The sequence below is a fragment of the Nilaparvata lugens genome, chromosome 3, assembly GCF_014356525.2.
Source record: "Nilaparvata lugens isolate BPH chromosome 3, ASM1435652v1, whole genome shotgun sequence".
In the NCBI taxonomy this organism is placed as follows: domain Eukaryota; kingdom Metazoa; phylum Arthropoda; class Insecta; order Hemiptera; family Delphacidae; genus Nilaparvata; species Nilaparvata lugens.
In genome coordinates this window covers 49,253,482-49,276,859 of record NC_052506.1, presented here as the reverse complement: position 1 = coordinate 49,276,859, position 23,378 = coordinate 49,253,482, and the positions used below count along the sequence as shown (strand labels likewise).

At 35.1% G+C, this 23,378-nt stretch overlaps 1 protein-coding gene across 1 annotated transcript; it reads left to right on the top strand.

Annotated features, from left to right (window-relative positions):
• Positions 1 to 126: 126 nt before the first annotated feature.
• LOC120350468 (rRNA-processing protein UTP23 homolog) lies at positions 127 to 20,806 on the top strand. Its single transcript, XM_039423922.1, has 4 exons — positions 127 to 402; positions 7,573 to 7,669; positions 8,538 to 8,661; positions 20,638 to 20,806. Exons 1-4 carry the CDS (start codon positions 283 to 285, stop codon positions 20,789 to 20,791), a joined length of 495 nt encoding a protein of 164 aa, XP_039279856.1. The 5' UTR covers positions 127 to 282; the 3' UTR covers positions 20,792 to 20,806.
• The last annotated feature ends 2,572 nt before the right edge of the window (positions 20,807 to 23,378 follow it).

Sequence of the window (23,378 nt, the reverse complement as noted above, 5' to 3'; positions counted from 1 at the left end):
TGAACGAGATCAATTGATCCGGATCATTAAAGTGATCCGAACCTACCATCAATACTATTACAATGCGGCGCTTCCTAACAAGATGGCGGATTTTGGCGTCAGGGTATAGCCAAGTTTCCGTACTGTATGTATACTGTGGTTATGGTTTGTCGATGCTATGGTGGTTCCCCGTCTAAACTCTAATAAGGTTTTATCTTTATGTTCATTTCATTATGCTTTCATGGCAATAGCTCACTGTGAAATTTTATATCTTTATTCTGTGATTGATCGTTTCTATTAAAAATGAGAATTAATCGCCAGAAAAAAGCCAATAAATATCTGAACTTCTACTCTAACAATTTTGGTTTCCGAAAGCCATTCCAAGTGCTTATTGATGGAACATTCTGCTATGCTGCATTACAGGTAGAATATTTTTAATTATATTGTTCGTAATCTTCACATTTTATATTATGTTTTTGAAGCATACATGCTCAAAACATGATAATTATAAAAAAATAGATTGCATGTCATGATCACAAAATGAAGTACCTAACCTACAGAGTGCGGCAGCGAAACTTCCGTTTATTAATAAAACTCATTCAATAAAGTGAATAAAACTCTTTGTATGGATCAGAAAAGTTGTACTGTATTTATTTTTCGTAATGTAGACACATATATAAAGTTTTGTCCCAAGTCTAGGTCCATGTCGATATAACTTACCTGTCATTAAATTTTTGGTTGGAATCGATGTAGGCCTAGTAGGTTACCGTATGTTATTTTGATTGTAAAAGTTAAACGGCAGCCACACATCACTAATTACAAAAAATAATTATTTTTACTAATCTCATTTGATCAAAACTTTTCACACACCTCTGGACCTAGAATTACGCTGGTTAGAATGATATCAGGTTGAGTTATTTATTAGTGTTTCAAAGGAAAAGAGTAGGTTAGGGGGTTAGTTTTTTGGTTTGGGATGAAAGGGGTTAAGGTATGTTTATTAATGTCTCTGCCCACTGCACCGTATTCATACTAGGACCGTTATAGAAACAGCACATGCAACAAAGAATAGTTCACGTATATTATTGCCTGGCAATGTCTACTAGACCGGTCCGTAACCGTACCGTATAGAACGTGCCATGACCGGTCACCGTACAATTTCTCGAAAAAAATTTTGCAGGTTCTGTTCCGTTTTACGACCGGTGTATAGCCACGTATGTACCGCGTTGTAGACCCGGTTGTAAGTGATATGCACGCCAGTGGATGGGGTATGAACGGTCATCATACGCGTTGTATACCCGTTATATACGCGGATATAACCCGTTTATAACGTGTAAAGCAGTGGGCATAGGTGTGCATGTTACGAGCCGGTCACGTTCCTATACCGGTCCTAGTATGATAGGCCTATGGTGCAGTGGGCAGAGACCAGCTGCTGCAACAGTCGTATGGGAATGCGTGAAATAGTCAAATTATACATGAAATGAAATATAATTCAATGCTCTACAATTTCGTAATTAGCACATTCTTGTTATTAATCTCAATTTACTGTGATTATATAGAACATTTCTGTATGAATGTTATTATAATTTCTTCGTCGTAATACATTTTTTATGCTTTTGTACTCCAGAACGAAGCTCGGTCCCCGATATTGATTATGTAAACATGGGAGACGTTATGCTTTGAATCCAATGCTATGATTTGGATCATTTTCAAAATGATCTTGAAAAAAAAATCAGGTGATCTGAAACACCATTTTCTGCACCGTAAAACAGTAGCAGAATGACAGTGAGCTCACAGTCTAATAACCAGACTGTGAATGAATACAGAACACAGAACACTGTTCTGTATTCATTGACTGTGGTGAGCATTGTATGGGTGACTTCTGTTTTGACAGATAAAAGGTGGGCGCGTCAATAATTGCCTGTAGTAGAGTGGATTATCTGTTATTTCGTGAGACAATCGTTTCATCTATTTAGTTTAGAGTAATTTTTTTGCATATATCTCGGAAACTATGCATCTTATAAACATTTGTATTTTGTAAAAAATTGAAGCTTACAAAATTACCAACAAGTTTTGTCCTTTACATTTTTCCCACTTATTACTTACATGCAAATATCTTGGAAACAATGTGTTCTATTGACATAATCAACTACATGAAAATGAAGCTTAATTAATTTCCTACAAGTTTAGTTTGGAAGAGGTTTTCGATAAATCCTATACTTTTCGAGATATTCATGTTCTAAAGTGATGCATTATCGAAAAACCAGTTTTTCTCCATTTTTTCGCTCTTTCAAGTCTTACTTTTCAACAATTGATGAAACAAGAATGTGCTAGTTACGAGATTGTAGAGCATTCAATTATCTCTCATTTCATGTATAATTCGACTATTTCACGCATTCCATACGACTGTTGCAACAGTTTTAGTTTTGAGTGTCATTCTCAAGATTTGCAACAAGTGACTTTCTTCGAATATCACACTATTCTCCCATCTTAAATTGGCAGTGTGCTTGAGCATGAACATTCATATTGAGTACCTATTGGAACGTCTGCGGAACTAAACACAGGGGGTGTTTCTAAACTTCCTACCAAACAAAGAGCATTGATATCATTCACGAGGTATTATGACACTCAACCAAGCTGCTCTATAGTGAGATTCACTCTAAAATGTCAGCATTAGTTAAACGTCACGAGCTTCGATGCTATTTATTAGGTACGCTGACACACAACGACATCCATTCTGTTGTAGTCAAAATAGGAAGCATAACAGTGACAAATATCTACAAACCACCAGGCATTATATGGTCACCTGGAGTGATTCCAATACAACCACATCCTGCAGTCTATGGTGTGATTTCAATAGCCACTACGAACAGTGGAGATATAAGACATCTGACGGAAATGGTGAAGCAGTGGTCGAATGGGCTCAAGATGAGAATCTGAATTTACTATTTGATGCTAAAGATAAGTTTACTTTCAGATCGGCAGCATGGCATATGTTTTACTTCAAGTGATAGCAAAGGCCAACCACTGCCAGCAACCCGGAAAGTTATCTGTGACTTCCCCCACAGTCAGCATCACCCAGCTCTCATAGAGATAGGCATTCAAATCCCACTTGTAAGATCCACACCCGAACCAAGATGGAATTTCAAAAAAGCAGATTTGGAGAGATTCTCAAAAGAGCTGGATAAATGTCCACTATAGCAGCGGGACTTGTTAAATCTATGTTCATATCTCCAGTGATGATAACGAATTCATTTTCTGTTTTGACTAAAGCGTCGCTCAGGTCGTTTAAAAAAGAGTCTATTTCAACTCCCGTAAATCTATAGAATGCCAAAAAACATATCTCAAAATTGTTTATATTACAATGCAATTTAATTCCATCAGCCGAATTTAAGTTGAGCTTCTCAAAATCTACTCTTAACTCTTTCTTGACATAAACAGCAACTCCCCTGCTCTATAAGAATTGTTGCAGTTTGCATAACATATATAGCCATCTATTTAAAAAAATCTATTTCATGATCATAAATCCAAATTTCGCTCAATACAACAACATATGGAAGTGAATCTAGTAAGCTCAGTTCCAGTAATAATGAATCAAAATTTCCCCTCATACGCCTGATATTCAAGTGCAAACATAGAAAAGATTTATCACCGTCTTCCATTAAAAACTATCAAAATAGGTGGTAATTAAATTTAAAAAATGTAAGATGAGTGCACAAAAACACTTGTAGTATAAAGAAATAAATGTATAGCGTTGAAAGCATGTAACTGAGATTTAAAAAAATTAAGAATATTGTAGTCTTAAATTGCAGTAAGTTCATGAAAAAATAAAAGAATAATAATAAAATAAAATAAGAAATAGGGAAAAAACCATTATTATTATTATTATTATTATTATTATTATTATTATTATTATTATTAGTAACAATATTGTACTACTTGGACGTGTCAACTAACTTGTTCAAATCCTGGACGGTCTCTATGACAATTACAGGTTGTCCATCCGTGCGCCTAGCTAGCACCTTGCCATTTCGCACCCACAAGTACTTCCCTCACCTTTAGCCTTTTTCGCCAACGCTAGGAGACGTCTTCTTTCGGGACATAAGCTCTCGTTCAGGTAGATTGGAGAGATCTGCTGATGCCCAAGGTGTCGCGTAGAGAAGTTCCTCTTTATTCTTCTTTTTTGCAGCAGGGCCTCCTTGTCGAAACGCCTCACGAATTTGGCTATAATTGCAGGCGGTCTGTCTCTGTCTTTGGATGGAAGTCGGTGACAGTTGTCGATCAGCTTCTCGTCGATCGGATGATCCAACGCTTTGCTCACTGCTAACACCAGGCTTTTCACGTCCTCATTCACTTCAGTTGGAATTCCTTGAATTTCGACACAGTTTACTCTCGAATATTGTTCTAAATCGCATACTTGTTTTTGAAGTTTAAGATTTTGATTTTTAAGAATGCTATTTCTTCATTTTGTTTGTCTATTTTTTGTAAATATACGTTCAATTTGCTGTCCTGTACCTCGATTTTTTTTTTAATATGCTCTCAACATCGTTGTGGCAGAAATTAATGGATCCTCCTAGATCCTTCTCCAGTTGCTTCGATTGCTCCTCTATATCGCTGAGCTTTTTCATAATGGAAGGCAGGGTAATCTCATCCTCAGATGTTTTGATTGGTGGGTTGAGCACTACACTCTTCCTTAGTGCGTCAAGACAAGTAGGACACTTCCACACGTTATCCGAATCTTTCAGAAACTTGATATTGACACACTTACAATGGAACAAAACATTGCAAATTCCACAACTGATTAGAGGAGTGTTCTCGCTCCTCAAAGACTTACGGCATACACCACACGACATTTTTATGTTCAGTAACGAAGTGAAAATCTTCAACGAAGTCACTTTACGTAGACAGGACGAACGCTTTAAGATTGTACTTGCTAATAATTCTATAACTTGAAAGCTCACTACTAGATCGTTTGAACGAAAACAAAACGGCACTATCAAATCAGTTTTAGATAACAGAGCTCTACTGCAGCACGTCTGTTCTCAATCACGGCTGAAGCCATACTGAGAGTTCAATAAGATCCTGCAAAATCAAAACTTGCCAATACATGGGGATATAGAATATGCCAATCAAATCCGCCTGGCGTCTCGAAAGCCTCCCACTAGAACGGCATTACATGCTCTGGATGGTGGGTTCAGTTTAACAGACGCCTGGCAATAAGAATGGCATGCAAGGCAAATCGATCTTACCCCATGTATCACCGAAAAGCCACCAGGTTTTGATTTGCCTCGCAAACTATGGTCAGCTCTTAACATGATCCGAACTCAGCATGGAAGATGTGCCTATGCGTTTCACAAGTGGGGAAAGGCTCCAACACCTTTTTGTGAGTGTGGCGCTGTGCAAACAATAAGACACATTGCAAACAATAACAGTGTGCACAAGAACAGCTTATGAGGGCAGGCTGGATGACTTCCTGGTAGCTACACCAGATGCAGTGGCCTATTTAAACCGACTAGATATATGTTTATAACTTTTAAAATTTTATTTTAATTTGTGTTCTATCTTTTTATCTTTTTTTTAACTAATGACTAAGATGACTTCATTGTTTATATATGTGACTTATGTTAGATGACATAAAGATTTGTGTCGTAGAGCCATACGCTGAATAATAAATAAATCTACTTTCTCATCTTCTTCTTTTGAAAGCATATAGCCAACACTCCTAATTTACCTTCCGCCATAACACTTATCTAATGATTCATTAAATCTAGCCTAATGAGTTTATTATTGTATATAACTAGTAATAGAATCCGAACCAGTTCAACTATGGATATTATAGGTATATAATTGAAAAAGGCAGAAATAAAATGAACTCACCAATAACATAAGTTGTAATATTGACTTTATCCTCGATATTCGTTATCCGAAATCGATCTTCAACATCGATAACCATAGCTCTAATCATTATCAAGGTTCTACGATTGATATCCTGCCGACTTTCGATATATTAGTTGAACTATAGCTATAGAACCAATGTACCTGTTTCATCCTGTGATTTAGTTGTCAGAAAACTTCAAATTGGAGAGCCAATTTTTAAAAGACTTAATGCTACTTTTTTATTTTTATTTTTTTGTGTAGTTGAGAAGTTGATAATATAGTGGTAACTATTCATGATAAGTAAAAAAAAGAAATAGTCAAAACCTCAGATGTTAAAAGTAGAAAGACCGGTTTCGGTTGTTACACCATTATCAATCTCTGATAAACTCAGAGATTCCATCTGAGAGATTTCGCTGATGATTATCAGAGATTGACAATGGTGTATCAACCGAGTTCATTCTATTTTTGTCTTTTTATTATATTTCAATTGGTATATCCATAGTAGAACTGGTTTGGATTCTGTTACTAGTCATATCCTGGTGACCCTCTGAGTTGGAGAACTCGCAGGGTTGGTGAAAATTATGGAAACAGCTTAATATTTCATGACAAAGACAATTCGACTATAGGTTCCATTGGGGATCCTAAAACTACTTTTTGTCGCTTTAAAATTTCTGCCCGCCGTCTTGGATCTGTTATATTAATCCAACTTCTTATAACAGTCTCATTTCGAAACATAAATTAAAGAGAAAATGAATGGCGGAATAACTCGAACAGTTTCAAACATATTCCACTTATAGGAAATACTAGGAAATTTTACAAAAATGAAATAAATAATTACATTTGAAATTTAAAAAATCCAAGCACTTTTTATTAAAAACAAACACTTGAAAATTGCATTGATATGTCGAAATATGTGAATAAATTTTTTTTTTTTTAGAAAAGGGTACTTGGATTTTTAATTTTCAAAGAGGTATCTAATTTTAAATTTTCAAGTTTTGATCAACACTAACAGTAAAATTTACTCACATATTTGATAACTGAAAAAATTGATCTCTTGTATTTTTAATGTACTCTTTTTATTTAATGTCTGTACCTATGATTTTAAAAATAAATTCCAATGATTAGTTTCAACTTGAGTATCGATTGCAAGCTATTTGAAATTTCAACTCCCCAAAACTAGTACAAAGTCACCCTGGTTTACCGTACGGTGAACCTTAATGTGTAATTCGTATGTGACGACTGTAGAGACTAGCCACGCTGTATCATAAATAGACTACAATAATAAACAGTAACTAATAGTAATAGATTACGGCCTAGGACCAAACTTCAACACCAGGAAGGAGTTGTTCCCCTTTATTATAAAATTAAGTGCCGCTCTATTGTAGATGTGGGTTTGAATACTTCGGCCGGAAACTACACTCATAAATCATGTTTCCTGAAACATCCAACGATGATTAACTCCAATCAGCACGATACTAAGATGTTTGAGACATTAATATTTTACTAATTTTCCAAGATTAGTTTCTCATCTTTTAGAAAAAAATAAAATATCTACGATTATTGTTTTTAGATTTCTTCTGTAGAAAAGACTGACGTATATTAACAATGTCGAATGTGGAGACGCTTTTTGATTAGCCAGTACAGATCTTTAAATCTTGTGATTATTTTATTGAGTAAATGCGGTGAACATTTTCTTGAACTCTGAATTTTCATTTTCAGAACAAGGTGAATATTCAAGACCAACTAACCAATTATCTTGGAGTAGAAATAAAACTTCTAACCACAAAATGTGTCATAATGGAAACAGAGAAGTTAGGTAAGTTTATTGTTTTCCCAGTAAAATTACAAATAAGCACGTTTGTTAATTTTTTCATATTTATTCATCAGCTCTTATATGTAGCTTTCTGGAGTACAAACCTACAGATGAGATATTAAATGATAAGCCTATGCGACGGCTATTTTACCTATTCCGTATAACATCGGTATTATGTTTTCTGAAAGTGATGCCCACTAAGCTCCTGGCTTGTGCATGGGTAATGGAAAGGTTGTTGTTGGAGTATGAATGGAGCTACAACAATGGATTTGTTGTAGCTTTAGGTGGGCTCCTAATTATCTGGAAGTTCAGACTCAATCATGAATGAGTTGTAAAACTCATTGCTCACCTGCTGCTCAATGATCTTAATCCAACTAGCGAGTGATCAATACGGTCTAGGTATTATAAATACAACCCACTGCTTTAATCAGATCAAATCATCTTTATTGTCAGAAAATAAAATCAGAATAACATCGAACGATGTGCTTAACTTGCTAGCAAGTCAAATGACAAAGCTACTTCCCAGCAAGGAAAATTCTCTCCGCTGGGAGAGAGTTCATATTAGGCTCGCATTACAGTAGACCTCTAGACTAAGTCGCCAGTTGAACACCAAAGAGCAGCCATTGGCGGCAGTGTGTAAAACATGCTGGGACATCAATGTTGGCAACTCGAGTGATAGACTATCCGGTTGCCAGAATCTGGTGTGCCGGCTGGCAACGCAAGTGACCAGACCTCATGAAGATCTAATGCCTGAATGCCTCGCGACTCGCTCGGTCATTCGAAAGGAAAGTTCTCATTCATTTCCCTACTTTTCCTTTCTAATTTGAGTTTATGTTTTTGGGAATCTATTCAAAATGTCTGTCTGTTTCAGGAAAAGCCTTATTCGGAACAAGTTTGATAATCAAACAGTTTTCAGTCCATCAATGTGAACACAAGAAATCAATTAGTGGTTCGGCTTGTTTTACTTCGATGATTGGAGAAAATAATCCAAATAGGTAAGTAATTTCACCATTCAGGCCTTCCACGAAACATTCGGTCAGCATGTGGTTGTGATATGAAGAATATCTCCTATCTATTTCACGTTATCATGTCAAATGTTCGTTCCGGGTAGCCGTCTAGTTGTCACCCCGACTACTTGACACCTGGTCATATGCCATTGCCGTCAAGTTGTCCCCCCGACTACTTGACACCTACTGGACCAAAGGTGCCAACTAGTCATGACCGTAAACGACAACTTGACACCTCGCACCCTCGCGTCAGGGTGTCCCCTCGACTAGTTGTCACCTCCTTAGAAAGGAGACAAGTAGACGGGGATGGCTCACGTCTACATGATACCTTGCAAGCTGGCGTCAAGTTGTCACCCCGACTCCTTGTCACCTACAGAGCACTAGTTGGCACGACTTACACCCCCGCGGCGTAGGGAGGAGGGATCAAGTAATTTTTATTACTGGTTATGATGTAGAATTGAATTCTAAGCACTTGCTTAGATAAAATATCTTAGCATAAATAAGTTTATTAATAATATAAAGTTAATAAATAAGTTTATATTGTATATAATAATATAAGTTTAAAGATGTTTCATATAAAAATTGAACCGGCTTGAAGTGTATTGATTACTCAAGATTACAAATAACTTGTCACTAATGCTAGGCAAATATTTTGAGGCTCTTTCAACATCCAGTCTGTTTCTACGTAGTTAAAAAGTAAAAAGTAAATTTCTCAAGGATGGGGAGGACCCCCTGTTAATTTCTCAGTTAATAGAAATTATTAACTCATGCTAGTTAATAGAGCTGATATATAACTATACAGGGTATGAATTTGAAAAAAATCGTTCAAGTCATTTTTGAGAAAATCGTGATAGAAATTTAACAAAATTCATTCTTGTCAGGAATATTACGGAGCTCCTGCAATTTTCCCAGAAAATGAGACTCATGTCAGTTGATAGGGCTTATAAATAGCTATCCATGGTATAAATTTGAAGAAAATCGTTAGAGCCGTTTTCGAGAAAACCGTGAAAAACATGGTTTTTTAGTAATTATCCACCATTTTTTCCGCCATTTTGAATTCAATTTTTTTGAATTTCTTATTGTCAGATCCTCATGGTATAAGGACCTTAAGTTTAAAATTCAAGTCAATCGGTTGATTAGGAATGGAGTTATCGTGTTCACACACACACACACACACACACACCACACACACACACACACACACACACACACACACACCACACACACACACACACACAGACAGACCAACACCCAAAAATCATGTTTTTGGACTCAGGGGACCTTGAAACGTATAGAAAACTTGAGGGGACCTTGAAACGTATAGAAAATATGAAATTAGGGTACCTCAAATTTTTTTGGAAAGCAATACTTTCCTTACCTATGGTAATAGGGCAAGGAAAGTAAAAAGGAACATACCTGTCAAATTTCATGAATATCTATTACCGCGTTTCGCCGTAAATGCGCCGTTAAACATTTAAACATTAAGGGAAATGCCAAACCGTCGACTTGAATCTTAGACCTCACTTCGCTCGGTCAATAAATTATTCTAGACCCGACGAACTTTGTACCGCCAAAAAGTCAATGTATCTGATGTCACACTTGTCTTTATTTGGTGAATCATGAAATTCTGATAATCAATATTTTTATTTACATCTCAATACGGACTTCCTAAGTGCTTAGTCATGTAGCATTTATTATTCCGAAAACATATTCTTCTCAATCAATTGGTAGTAATATCTATCAGTAAAGTGTTGTATTTTAAGAATTAGATAGGTTAAATCAGTGTTTCAAAGATGAATTTAATGTTTTCATAGTTGTTGATTGTCAATAGACAAACTACCGTTTTAATACCAGTACACAATTTATCACAGGGTGACGTATTTAATCACTACCTCCGTAAACAAAGCCGTAGTGAATAATATCGAACTGGTTGACGACCTTGGATAAGGATCAATGTGTTCTGAAATCGATTTACCAACCATAGTTTCAATTGCATTTTATTTATTTTTTTGTTCTCCTTTTCTCGAATTTGTTTATTATAGTTATTATCAACAATATATTTTTCATATATCTATTACTCTATCTTCTATATATATATAAATGAATGTCTGTTTGTGTGTTCGTTTGTTTGTTCCCTATAGACGTAAAAACTACTTGACAGAACGGCATGAAACTTTGGGGGTATGCTGTGTGAATATTGGGGATGGTTTCTGACCAGAAAGATGATCATCATGATTCAAGATCATATTGTGATAATATGATTTAGCATCTAAAGTTACCAGCTGTAATAAATCACTACCTCCGTAAACAAAGCCGTAGTACATTCGTGTGACGTCAGCACAGGTAGGGCTCCTACACCAATAAAAATTCATTGATTTCAGCTGATCTATATCAGCTAGTGTTTCTATGGGTGTAGGAGCCCTACCTGTGCTGACGTCACACGAATGCACTACGGCTTTGCTAAAACAAATTTGAGAAAAGGAGAAAAAAAATAAATAAAATGCAATTAAAACTATGGTTGGTAAATCGATTTCAGAATACATTGATCCTTATCCAAGGTCGTCAACCAGTTCGATATTATTTTTTTATACTTGGAGATACCGCAGGCCCCAAGCTGACTTATTGGAAGTGGAACGAAGGGTATGCGACTAGGTGCCACCCCGACTACTTGTCCCGTTTTAAAACCGGTTTTTAGGGGACAAGTAGACGTGAGTCATACCCGTCTAGTTGTATCCTTTCTGAGGAGTTGACAACTAGTCGGGGGGACACCCTGTCATGAGGGTGTGAGGTGTCAAGTTGTCGTTTACGGTCATGACTAGTTGACACCTTCGGTCCAGTAGGTGTCAAGTAGTCGAGGGGACAACTTGACGGCAATAGCATATACGAGGATAAATATATATATTTTACGAGGGTACAAGTAGTCGTCTACGGTCACGACAACCTATCCCCTCAACTCCACTCCACAAGAAATCACCATTCCGGCTGGCACTTCATTTGAAAGTTGGAAAATGATGCCAAACTATCAAGTTCTATATGAATTGGCATGAAGATTCCTAATTTTGTATTTTCAACATCATGTCTTTGTGAGTGAGCCTTTTCAACCATGGTGCAATCAAGAATAAGTAAACAGTTTCTAAGTAGTTAAATAATACATCAAATTAAAGAGAAAACAAAGCTCTACAAATCTACAGTGAGCATTCATTTTTACGATGCATTGTTGGAGAGTTGTAGGCCCTGAAACATAAAAAAATAGGATTTAAAGCTGTTATTTTAACAATTTTACACTTTTAAAAGCGTATATCTCGAAAACTGTTGGAGATATCACAAATCACCACAGAACTAATATTGTAGAGAATTTATCAAGCTTCATTTCTAAATAGTTAGTCATGTCGGTTGAACGCATTTTTCTCAAGATATGAGCGTGTAAGCAAAACATTGAAAAATGCCGCTTTTAAACCACCCTCATCCCTTTAGCACAAGGGATAGAGTTGGGGACTTTTGATATGTTCACCCCCTAACTGGTCCTAATAAAGCTGCAAAGTCAAAAATTGTGTTCAAAACATTCTCTCCAAATTCCTTTGTAAATTGGTCTATTTTTGCATAACTGAAGATCTCACACTCAACACTGAAGCTGCTGCAACAACCGTGGGGATGTGCGTAAACTTGTGAAATTATACATCAAATTAAAGAGAATTCGATGCTATATAAGCTCATGATCAGCATGGATTTTTCCCATCGATATTTAAAAAGTTATAAAAGCCAAATTAGCAAAAAATTGAGGGAACATGTGTTTTTTCAAAAATGTCACATCTTTTAGAGCGGATATCTCGAAAAGTGAAAGAGATATAGAAAAAAATGTGATCAATATTATAGGAAATTATGTAAACTTTAATTTCTTATAGAATAGTCATGTCTGTAAAATGCATAGTTTTCTAGTTATATGCGAGAAACCAAAAAATGGTACCTTTGAACCCCTTAGCACAGGGGGTAGGGGTGGGGACTTTTGATATGTTTACCTCCTCACTACCCTAAACAGAACTGCGGGGTCAAAATTGTCTTCCAAACTTTTCCCTCTATAACACTTTGTTGACTGGGCTATAAGGTCTATAATTTCAATCAGGTACTTGTGGATGAGAATACTGCGTGAGGTCTACTGTTCACAGAACTACTCGTTGTTAAGTTATCCATGAACCGATTATGGAATCTCTAACTACAATTTCGCTTCTTAATTTACTCTCTGTGTGCTGCTTGGTGATTCTTCACAGCTGACACACGTGATTGTGATGATTGGGTGGAGGGGGTGAGTGTATAGGTTTGTGTGTGTGTGTGTGTGTGTGTGTGTGTGTGTGTGTGCGAGAGGATTTGTGGGGGGGTGTAGGAATGATTGTTTAAGTTGATTCAACTTAACATTATGATATTAGATTAGAGCAATAAAAAATTTTGGATTGGCAAAATGCTGGACTCATTGACCCACAAACATACTTTTTTAGTCTATGTGGGTAATTACTATTTCACTATCAGGGTATTGGTATGCTGCACATTCACTGTAATAATACATTTTCGTATAATACTAAATATCGGGGCACCGAGCTTCGCTCCGGATTACAAAAGCTTAGAACATAAAAGCATAGTTTATATTTATTTATTGATAAACAGAAAGAACACAATTCTTTAAAATAATTGGGGAAGGACTAATATGCACAGCCCAAAAATGTTTCTTCCCCGAATTTTGATTTATACACTTATAAATAGTCCAAAAAGTAGGTTATGTTCCATACACTTAAATTCAGGTCCAATTTTCAGTCCAAACATTTGAAAACAGAAAAGTTCCAATTTAGATTGTTCATAAACCAAATTGAATAACAAAATAACACTCATTAATCACTTCGAACTGTAAAATAATTATTAACTCTGAAAATTATGATATACTTTAATTTAGAATGATATACCATGTGATGTCAACAAATCGTTTGATCAAGTTGATTGAAATTTCTAGATAATATTTTTAGTGAGATAAGCTGATTGATTAAGAGCCCCCCCCCCCCAGCAGCTGAGTACATCTGCTAAAAGAGTTTTAGGGTTGAAGGATTAAAAGAAAAATTAACTTTTTTGATGAATTTGGAAACATTGCAAAAATATGTTTTTATTTTAAATATGATTATTATTTTTGATCAATTGTAATGAATAATTTTACCTTTCAAGCCCTTAAGAACGTTTGAATGGCTTCCAACCTTGGCGTTGGAGGAGCATAGTTCGGAAGTTTGACACTCGTAGCGCTGAGTGCAGTGAAGCTTGCAATGCAATCTCTCTCTCTTTTCCCACTTTACCACCAGACCACTTCCCCTCGCAAAAGAAGTTAGTCGAAATAGTAAGTCTTTCATAGAAGAACTGACCCCCAAATAAAAAAATCTATTCACAGTCGCTGGTTTCCATAACTAATTGATTGTTGTAGACTGGCCTGAAAATATTCGTGGCCCTTGAAGCCTCTTGAAGAGGCTAGCCACTTACTGTGAGAAGATTCACTTTCAACTGCCAGCAATCCTCATGAATAACATCAATGCTTCCCATTCAGTCAATGCTGACCGACTTGGGTACTCTAAAGGGTAGTTCACTTTCAACAGTCAGTATTGCTAGTGAATAGCATCAATGTTTCACCTTTAACTAATGCTGATCAGTGTAAAGCTGCTTGGTTGTGTGTCTGCGTACCTAATAAATAACATCGAAGCTCGTCACGTTCAACTAATGCTGACATTTTTGAGTGAATCTCACTATAGAGCAGCTTGGTTGAGTGTCATAATACCTCGTGAATGATATCAATGTTCTTTGTTTGGTAGGAAGTTTAGAAACACTCTCTGTGTTTAGTTCCGCAGACGTTCCAATAGGTACTCAATATGAATGTTCATGCTCAAGCACACTGCCAATTTATGATGGGAGAATAGTGTGATATTCAAAGAAAGTCACTTGTTGCAAATCTTGAGAATGACTCTCAAAACTAAAACTGTTGCAACAGTCGTATGGGAATGCGTGAAATAGTCGAATTATACATGAAATGAGAAATAATTGAATGCTCTACAATCTCGTAACTAGCACATTCTTGTTTCATCAATTGTTGAAAAGTTATAAGACTTGAAAGAGCAAAAAAATGGAGAAAAACTGGTTTTTCGATAATGCATCACTTTAGAACATGAATATCTCGAAAAGTATAGGATTTATCGAAAACCTCTTTCAAACAAAACTAGTAGGAAATATATTAAGCTTCATTTTTATAAAGTTGATTATGACAATAGAACACATTGTTTCCAAGATATAAGCATGTAAGTAATAAGTGGAAAAAATGTAAAGGACAAAACTTGTTGGTAATTTTGTAAGCTTCAATTTTTCACAAAATACAAATGTTCATAAGATGCATAGTTTCCGAGATATATGCAAAAAAATGAAAAAACATACTCTTAACTAAATAGATGAAACGATTGACTCACGAAATAACAAATAATCAACTCTACTACAGGAAATTATTCACTCAACTAACAAGTATTCAGATGGCCAATATTTATTTTATTTATTTTATTTATAATTTTTACAAAGTAGCACTGATTGGGAGAGAAAAACTAAGGATACTCCTTGTACTATTTTGCTCCTAAATTTAGATAACATTTTAAATGTCCGAAATAGGGTTATGGTTTCACTTTCCAAAAATTTAGTCCATTTTCACTAAAAAACAACGAAAACTAAGAATTTTAAATTTTGGACGGTTAAAAACAGAATAAAAACCAAAAATATCACACTCAAACCACCATTAATTAAAGATTAATCACTTATAACATAGTCCAATATTTACAGTTTATTAACACAGCATGCAACACTATCACTGTCTGTATCTTTTACCCGGACTCTGTATCACAGGTCGCGTATCACGTATCTTTACCACTGTTCCGTATCACGTGCTCGCGTATCCGTATCACCGTCCTGTATCTTGTATCTTGATACAACTGTCACGACAATAATAATTAAATTATCACTACACTACACAGGTAACTATTACGATACTGTTAATATACAATAAATTATCACTTTAACTGTCACTAAACAATTATCACTATACCTGTCACTGTACAATTATCACAGTTACCACTAGTAGCTGCCAGGCTTTGGGTACGGCTGACACTGTTTTCCTTTACCACTGAACGTCTTGCTTATCACTCACTATTAACACTGACTGACTAGGCGAGCGATCCCTCTATACCCAACATTTTTATTCCAGAACAATCCAGAAGGGTGGAGGCTTCTTCCCTATTATCCACACAATAAACAAACCAGAAGTAACCAGTACTTTCTAGAAGACCCTAGAGATGTAAACAAAAAAGGTGAATCAGTCCCATAGACAATAGGAACCTATCACGTATCAGCCACCCTGCTGCCCCATTCTGGCATTTCCGGCTCTTCAGGACCCGGCGGCTCTCATAACTTTGTCTCCCTTTATTTGTTTCCATCTCTGTTTCTCCTTCATACCACCACAGAGTAGAGAAGCACTACTATGGTATATTTATTCCGTGATACCACTCACGAACATGTGTGAATTCCTTAACAATAACAGTAGTATAATATTGTGATGCAACTACATAAATGGCGGTGTTTCAACATATAATTATAATTATTGTCGAATCTCTGAATATAAAATAACATCCGTCCCATCAAAACACGATCGGGTGTTTCTTTCATTCTCTCCCTCTGAGAGAGAGCAAGTGTGTGATAGATATAAGGTAAACATCATGGTTGAATAAAATGTATAAAAACTTTTAAAAACGTATAATGATTTGTTTCTTTCTGCAGGACTACTTGATCGTTTTTCTATAGAATACAGGTTATTAGTAGAATCATAGAAAGAAAATATCTGAGCACCGAGCTCCGCTAAACAGATTGCATTTTAAACAATAACACAATTTTTTAAAATGATTGGGGAAGGACTAACAGACACAGCCCAAAACTGTTTCTTCCCCGAATTTTGATTAATGCACTATACATAGTCCAGAAAGTAAGTTATGTTATTCCATACACTTGAATTCAGGTTCAATTTTCAGTCAAAACATTTGAAAACAAAAAGTTCTAATTTAAATTGTTTACGAACCAAATTGAATAACAAAATAACACTCACTAATTAATTAAAATTGTCAAATAATCACCAACTTTGAAAATTATGATATACTCTAGTATAGAATGATTATCATGTCATGTCAACAAATCAGATTAGTTTGATCAAGTCGATTAAAATTTCTCACTGATTGATTGATTACACAGCTGGAAATAATTCTGTTTCTCTCCCACACACGAATCTTCTGTTTCAACATACGACGAAATTATCATCTGTTTTTCCAAGGATGAATAATTATTATCCTTTTTATGTCCTTCAGCGAGTTTTCCCAGGGATGAGACCTAGTGTAATCGAATTTTTTAATCATAGACCTACTATGTTCCAAATTTCATGAAAATCGTTAGAGCCGTTTTCGAGATCCGTGGAACATAAATATCCAGATATAGAAATAACCAGATATAAATATATAATAGATATATATATAATAATAACAGAAATTGCTCGCTTAATGTAATAGGATGAACGAACAAGTTGAAGTTCAATGACGATGACTGACACATACCACAGAGAAGAAGTAAGAGAATGTAAGATAATCTTCTACTTTGTGCACAGACACAGTGTTAGTGTAGGCTTATTGTCAGTGCAATCGGTCACAAAATCACGAAGCAAACCTAGACGAAAGGAGTCCCCAAGGTCATTACTCCCAGCAACTCAGCCAGTACAAGTCGAAGGTGACAGCTACTGAAACTGCCCCACTCCTACCTCCCCGATACTTTACGCACACGCGGTGCTTGCGCACGAGCGCAAGTATACACATTTGCTTGTTCAAACAATCTACATTTCCAAACGGATACTTATAATGAGAAACAAAAAATCGCATTAGCTAGCGAGTTAACACCCACATATTCTAGTATAAATATAAAACTGAAGATTGCACTATAAAACGCAATAAAAAATCAATATTTTGTAAAAAAAACAGGAATATTTTGTAATTAAAAAATGGACGACTTGAAAGAGCATATTTTGAAGATAATTGACCTAAAGTTTCATTGCTGTGGTGTTTATTGTTTGCATTTGCAGTATGTACGAAAAATGCTCAAAATGTACACTTCAAGGTCACACATAGGCCACAATAATTTTTTTTAATTTTTTGAATAGCATATTCGGTTTTAACTGAATGAACTTCAACAAAAAAAAGTGGAAATTTTTTTTGTTCAAACACCCTTAAGGTTTCTTTATCCTTTAGGTCGTGTTAATATTTTACAGGTTATACGTCAGCTTATGAATTTCGGGGATGAGATATTTTGATTTTTCACAAACGCACTCGCTCATCACTTCCATTATCCACAGACGACTAAAGTCTCAACTGTTTTCCAAGGATGAATTATCCTCTTAATATGTCGTTCAGCGAGTTTTCCTAGGGATGAGACCTAGTGCAATCGAATTTTTATATCATGAACCTACTATTTTGCAAATTTCATCAAAATCGTTAGAGCCGTTTTCGAGATCCGTTGAACATAGATACAATGATATGTCATACCCAAATAACCATATATATATATATATATATATTATATATATATATATTATATATATATATATATATATATATAAGACACTTTAAAGGTTGTAATATGAATTGAAACAGGAGACTTAAGATTGAAAACACTTAAAAACTTACATTAGAAATGGGGGAAATTTTCGGGAACTGTAGTTCTAATGTAAGTTTTTAAGTGTTTTCATGCTATATATATATATATATATATATATATATATATATATATATATATATATATATATATATATATAACACATAACAGAAGACACTTTAAGTCCTATCACCAACTACACCCACCAAATCCATCAATCCAGTAATTGCATCTCCAAAAATTGCATCTACCTCCTTTCCTGCAACTTCTGTCCTGCCTTCTACATTGGTGAAACCACCTCTGCCCTAAACCTCCGGATCAAAAATCACAGGGCTTCCTTTAAAAATAGTACTTCCCTACCCATGGCTCTGAGCACAACAAGAACTTTGACCAATGCTTCAAAGTCAAAGTCCTTGCCACCCTCCCTCCCACAGCCCCCTCCATAGATGTCAAGACAACAGAATTGGCTTTTATTTGGGTGCTTGGAGCTGCTTCCAGTCCTGGTCTCAGCAGACAACAATAGTACCGTAGCTATCAACTCTACACCAACTGTTTAATTAAATTGAACTAAATAAATTTCATCATATAATAAATTTCACAGCCATCAAATATATATTAAATGTTCAATAAAAATAAATTTCATTCAAGTTCAATTCTACAAGTCCTTTCTCCAATTTTAGTCTAATTGTTTTTTGTTTTTTGATTTCTAATTTTAAATCTCCTATTTTCTATCAATTCATAAGCTACACCTTTCCTTATCCATAACCCACTCAAATCTTAAATATCCCGTTTGTAACCTCCCCCTAAATACCCCATAATGTCCCCTGAATCTGTACCCTTTTTGTCTCCATCCGTCTGCACCGCGTAATCTGTGGTCTCTGCTGCTACAATTGACTCTCAGTGCGTACTCTGTGGTCACGACCTTTTGATTTCAACTGTAGGCTACCCTCTTAGTGCTCGGTTGAGGAAGGAAACTCACTTTCCGAAAATTTCCGTTTCTAATGTAAGTTTTCAATCTATTTATGTCTTGTGTCTCCTGTTTTGATTTATATTACAAACTTTGAAGTGTCTTCTGTTATGTGCTATATCATTTAAAACAGGAGACACGATATAAATAGATTGAAAACACTTGAAAACTCACATAAGAAATGGGGGAAATTTTCGGAGACTGAGTCTCCTTTCTCAACCGATAAGACTGCAGTTTTGAATCCAACTCAGTGCCTCCTTGATATATATATATATATATTATATATATATATATATATATATATATAATAGTATAATTCAGTAATAGGTAGTAATGATGGTGTTATTAAAATAATAGGTATAATTCCCACTAATATGTATTGCTTTATTTAATTAATTTGAATTTTTGTAGCGTTGCTATATCCTGTATATGTATTATATTTTCTATAATATGTTGTATTTATGAAAATATAAAATGCAAGAAATAACTAATTTTCGGAAAAACAGAAGATTGTGAACAATCTTAGAAGTAGCAAGGCCCATCATTGAAAGTCCCATACTGAGTTAGATCTTGTATCTTATAAAATTGTAAGAATCTGTAAATTGATGGCGCGGTTGAACCACACTTATTATACCAGTAGTTGAACCAAATAAGATGAAACTGTGAAAATTTCAACAAATCAAAGAGAGTTTCAAGGTTCCCTCCGGTTAATTAATAAAGCACCTGACCACTGAATGTTTAGTTATACTCAGCACATTGATACCTTTGTAAATTTCCACTTTTTTTAATTATTTAAGTACGAATTTTGATGGTGGAGAATCTCAATGCTTGGGGAACATGGTAAAACAGAATCATTATAGATTGTTTCAGCGTTCAACTTCAAATTTTTACTTTTCTCTTCCACTTAGAAAATTGCTTTATGGTGAAGCAGTATCAAAATTAAGATTTAATCAATGTAAAGTAATACTAATAAGAAACTTATTAGTTCCTTCTTCTAAATTTTCTCATCTAGATGTACAAAGGTGGAGCCGTTGTGACTGGGATACCGTTGTGTCCATCAAAAAACATAACGGTTGGAACATGAGTACCTACTATTGCTGAAGGGTATATTGAATGATCCATAGGAAATATCTGGTTTCAAATACCTGGTTTCAAATTAATAAGTTAGCTTGATATACGGTATCTTGTACTAATAATTATGTTCTCTGAGTATATATTATATTATCTGGGTAAAAATCAATCAGACGTATTTTCCGCAGGTATATAATTGCAACTCAAGATAGAGAGCTGCAAGATGTGGTGCGAGATGTTCCAGGAACTCCTGTTATGTACTTACATCAGAAAGCACCCACCTTGGAAGAACCATCCAAGTTGAGTCTGAAAGTAGCACAACAGAAGGCCATTCAAAGGTAAATTGGTAATCAAGTTCATAATAATAATTATTAAACAAAAATCCAATGTTGAATGTTTTAAACCAAACCGAAGACTTCTGCTACTGCAAATATTTAACTCAGGCTGAACAGCTAGAAGGAAATTCGATGAGAGATACTATTCAAAATTCATAAAATTTCCTTGCACTGAAAATAGGTAGGATCTACAGGTACGTAGCTCAGATAAGGAGCAGATATGGTCTAATGAGAAGATCCTCAGTTGTTCAGTGTAGGAGCGAGCGAAAGTTGGAATTAGGCAACTGCACATGTCTGACTGCTGTATTCCTATTATTCTTCTGTATTCATATTATAAAATTACGGTATGCTAGTATCTTGACTCAAATAGTTGGCAAAAACTAAGCTCGTTGATAAAATGTTTTTGCTAAGCTTAGATAGTAGCTTCTTGATGCTGAGGAAGGGGCAAATCGGTCCAGCGATCAATATGAGTCCGTGACTGTACCTTGAGTTCCATGGCCGACTGTATTTCAAGGTCTGAACCAGTAATTTGATCGACTGATGAAAGTCGATTGTATTCTATGCTTTTTACTGGACTAGCAGGTAACCTGTGCTTTGCAACGGGAAAAAGTTTGTGTTGTAAAATGCAAACTCCTTATATCCAGGAAACATTGATTAAACCTGGAACTAAAAACCTGACGAATTGTAAAATTGACAAACTGAAAAATTGACGTACTGAAATCTTGAATAACTATAAAAACCTATAACCATCCTCGGTAAATCAAGAATCTTAATACAAAACTTCAATTTAATCAGCTCAGTAGTTCAGACGGCATTATGCGTCAAACATAATATTTCGTATATCGTACATGTATAAGCCAATTCTTTTCTTTATAATATTATAGAATATCGAGGCTCCGAGCTTCGCTCTGAAGTACAAAAGCAAAGAAGCATAAAAGCATAGTTAGTATTTATTTATTGACACAGACACAGAACACAATTCTTTAATTTGATTGGGGAAGGACCAACAGGCTGTAACCAACCTTATTTGAGATTACTAAAATAAAGCTGCTTAGCACTATAGGAAGCTATGCTGGTCATGAGGGCCAGTGAATTTTGGCAATCTTGGTTGAAAGAAAAGAATATAACCAAATTCCAATTGAATCTTATATATTTTTTATAATAAGAAAATAAAATTATACTTAAATATTCATAACAGCTTTTAAAAGAATAGAGTTACATAATTTTGATATTTAAAATAATTAAGTTACATCATTTTTGATATTATAAATTTAAAAAGTCTATAAGAGAAACCCGGGTATTGAAGATTCCGTTGAAGTGTAGAAAAACGCAGATAAACGAAGCTTAATTCATTATAAAATTAGATGGACTTGGCTGAATTGTTGACAAGATGTAAAATGAAATGTTCTGCTTACCGCACTGATTGTAGATTGAAATATAACTTGGTATAATTAATACTTATATTCTTTTGTTCAATGTCATAGTGTTTTTCCTTTAAGTCCTGTATTATTTTGTTGGAGTAATATCGATTTCAGATATTGGCTTCATAATTCGTATTTTAAAAATCCATGTGAATTATTTGAAGTAAATAAAAAACCTATGTCAATGGAATAGTACAAGATCAGTAAAGACTTACCCAACTGGGTTATTACAAGATTCAATCAGACATTAGATAACTAGTAGTTCTGTGAACAGTAGACCTCACGCAGTATTCTCATTCACAAATACCTGATTGAAACTATAGACCTTATGGAATACAGCAAAAGACTGGCTTCTCCACACACACATCTGTGTAATCACTTGTCAGCTGATTTATGATGAATAATTCTATAGTCTGATTTTCACTTTCCTTGCCCTATTACCATAGTAAGGAAAGTATTGCTTTCCGAAAAAATTGAGGTACCCCAATTTCTAAATTTCAATATGTTTCAAGGTCCTCTGAGTCCAAAAAAGTGGTTTTTGGGTATTGGTCTGTATGTGTGTGTGTGTGTGGTGTGTGTGTGTGTGTGTGTGTGTGTGTGTGTGTGTGTGTGTATATATGAGTGTATGTGCGTCTGTGTACACGATATCTCATCTCCCAATTAACGGATTGACTTGAAATTTGGAACGTAAGGTCCTTACAATATAAGGATCCGACACAAACAATTTCGATCAAATGCGATTCAAGATGACGGCTAAAATGGCGAAAAAGTTGTAAAAAACAGGGTTTTTCGCGATTTTCTCGAAAACGACTCCAACGATTCTGATTATATATCTGAAATTCATCGATAAGCTCTATCAACTGCCACAAGTCCCATATCTGTAAAAATTTCAGGAGCACCACCCCATCCATGCAAAGTTTGATTTTAGATTCTCAATTATCAGGCTTCAGATACAATTTAAACAAAATTTTTGAGTGGAATAGATTGAGCATGAGAATCTCTACAATTAATGTTCAGTAACATTTTCACCTAAAATTTAAAATAAGCTCGATATTCGAGAAAATGTGATTATCCAATTGCAAATTGTTTGCAACTGTTGATTCTATTAAATGATTCACTATGAAGAGATAGCAGACCTCGTGTGTCTCCAGCGTTATTGCCCTGTCACCAGCT

What these genes read in the sequence shown, in the direction of transcription:
- LOC120350468 (XM_039423922.1), top strand. Translation starts at nt 283, where the DNA reads ATGAGAATTAATCGCCAGAAAAAAGCCAATAAATATCTGAACTTCTAC. An exon ending in AATGGAAACAGAGAAGTTAG is followed by an intron (nt 7,670 to 8,537) that starts GTAAGTTTATTG and finishes TGTCTGTTTCAG; the next exon opens with GAAAAGCCTTATTCGGAACA. An exon ending in GGAGAAAATAATCCAAATAG is followed by an intron (nt 8,662 to 20,637) that starts GTAAGTAATTTC and finishes TATTTTCCGCAG; the next exon opens with GTATATAATTGCAACTCAAG.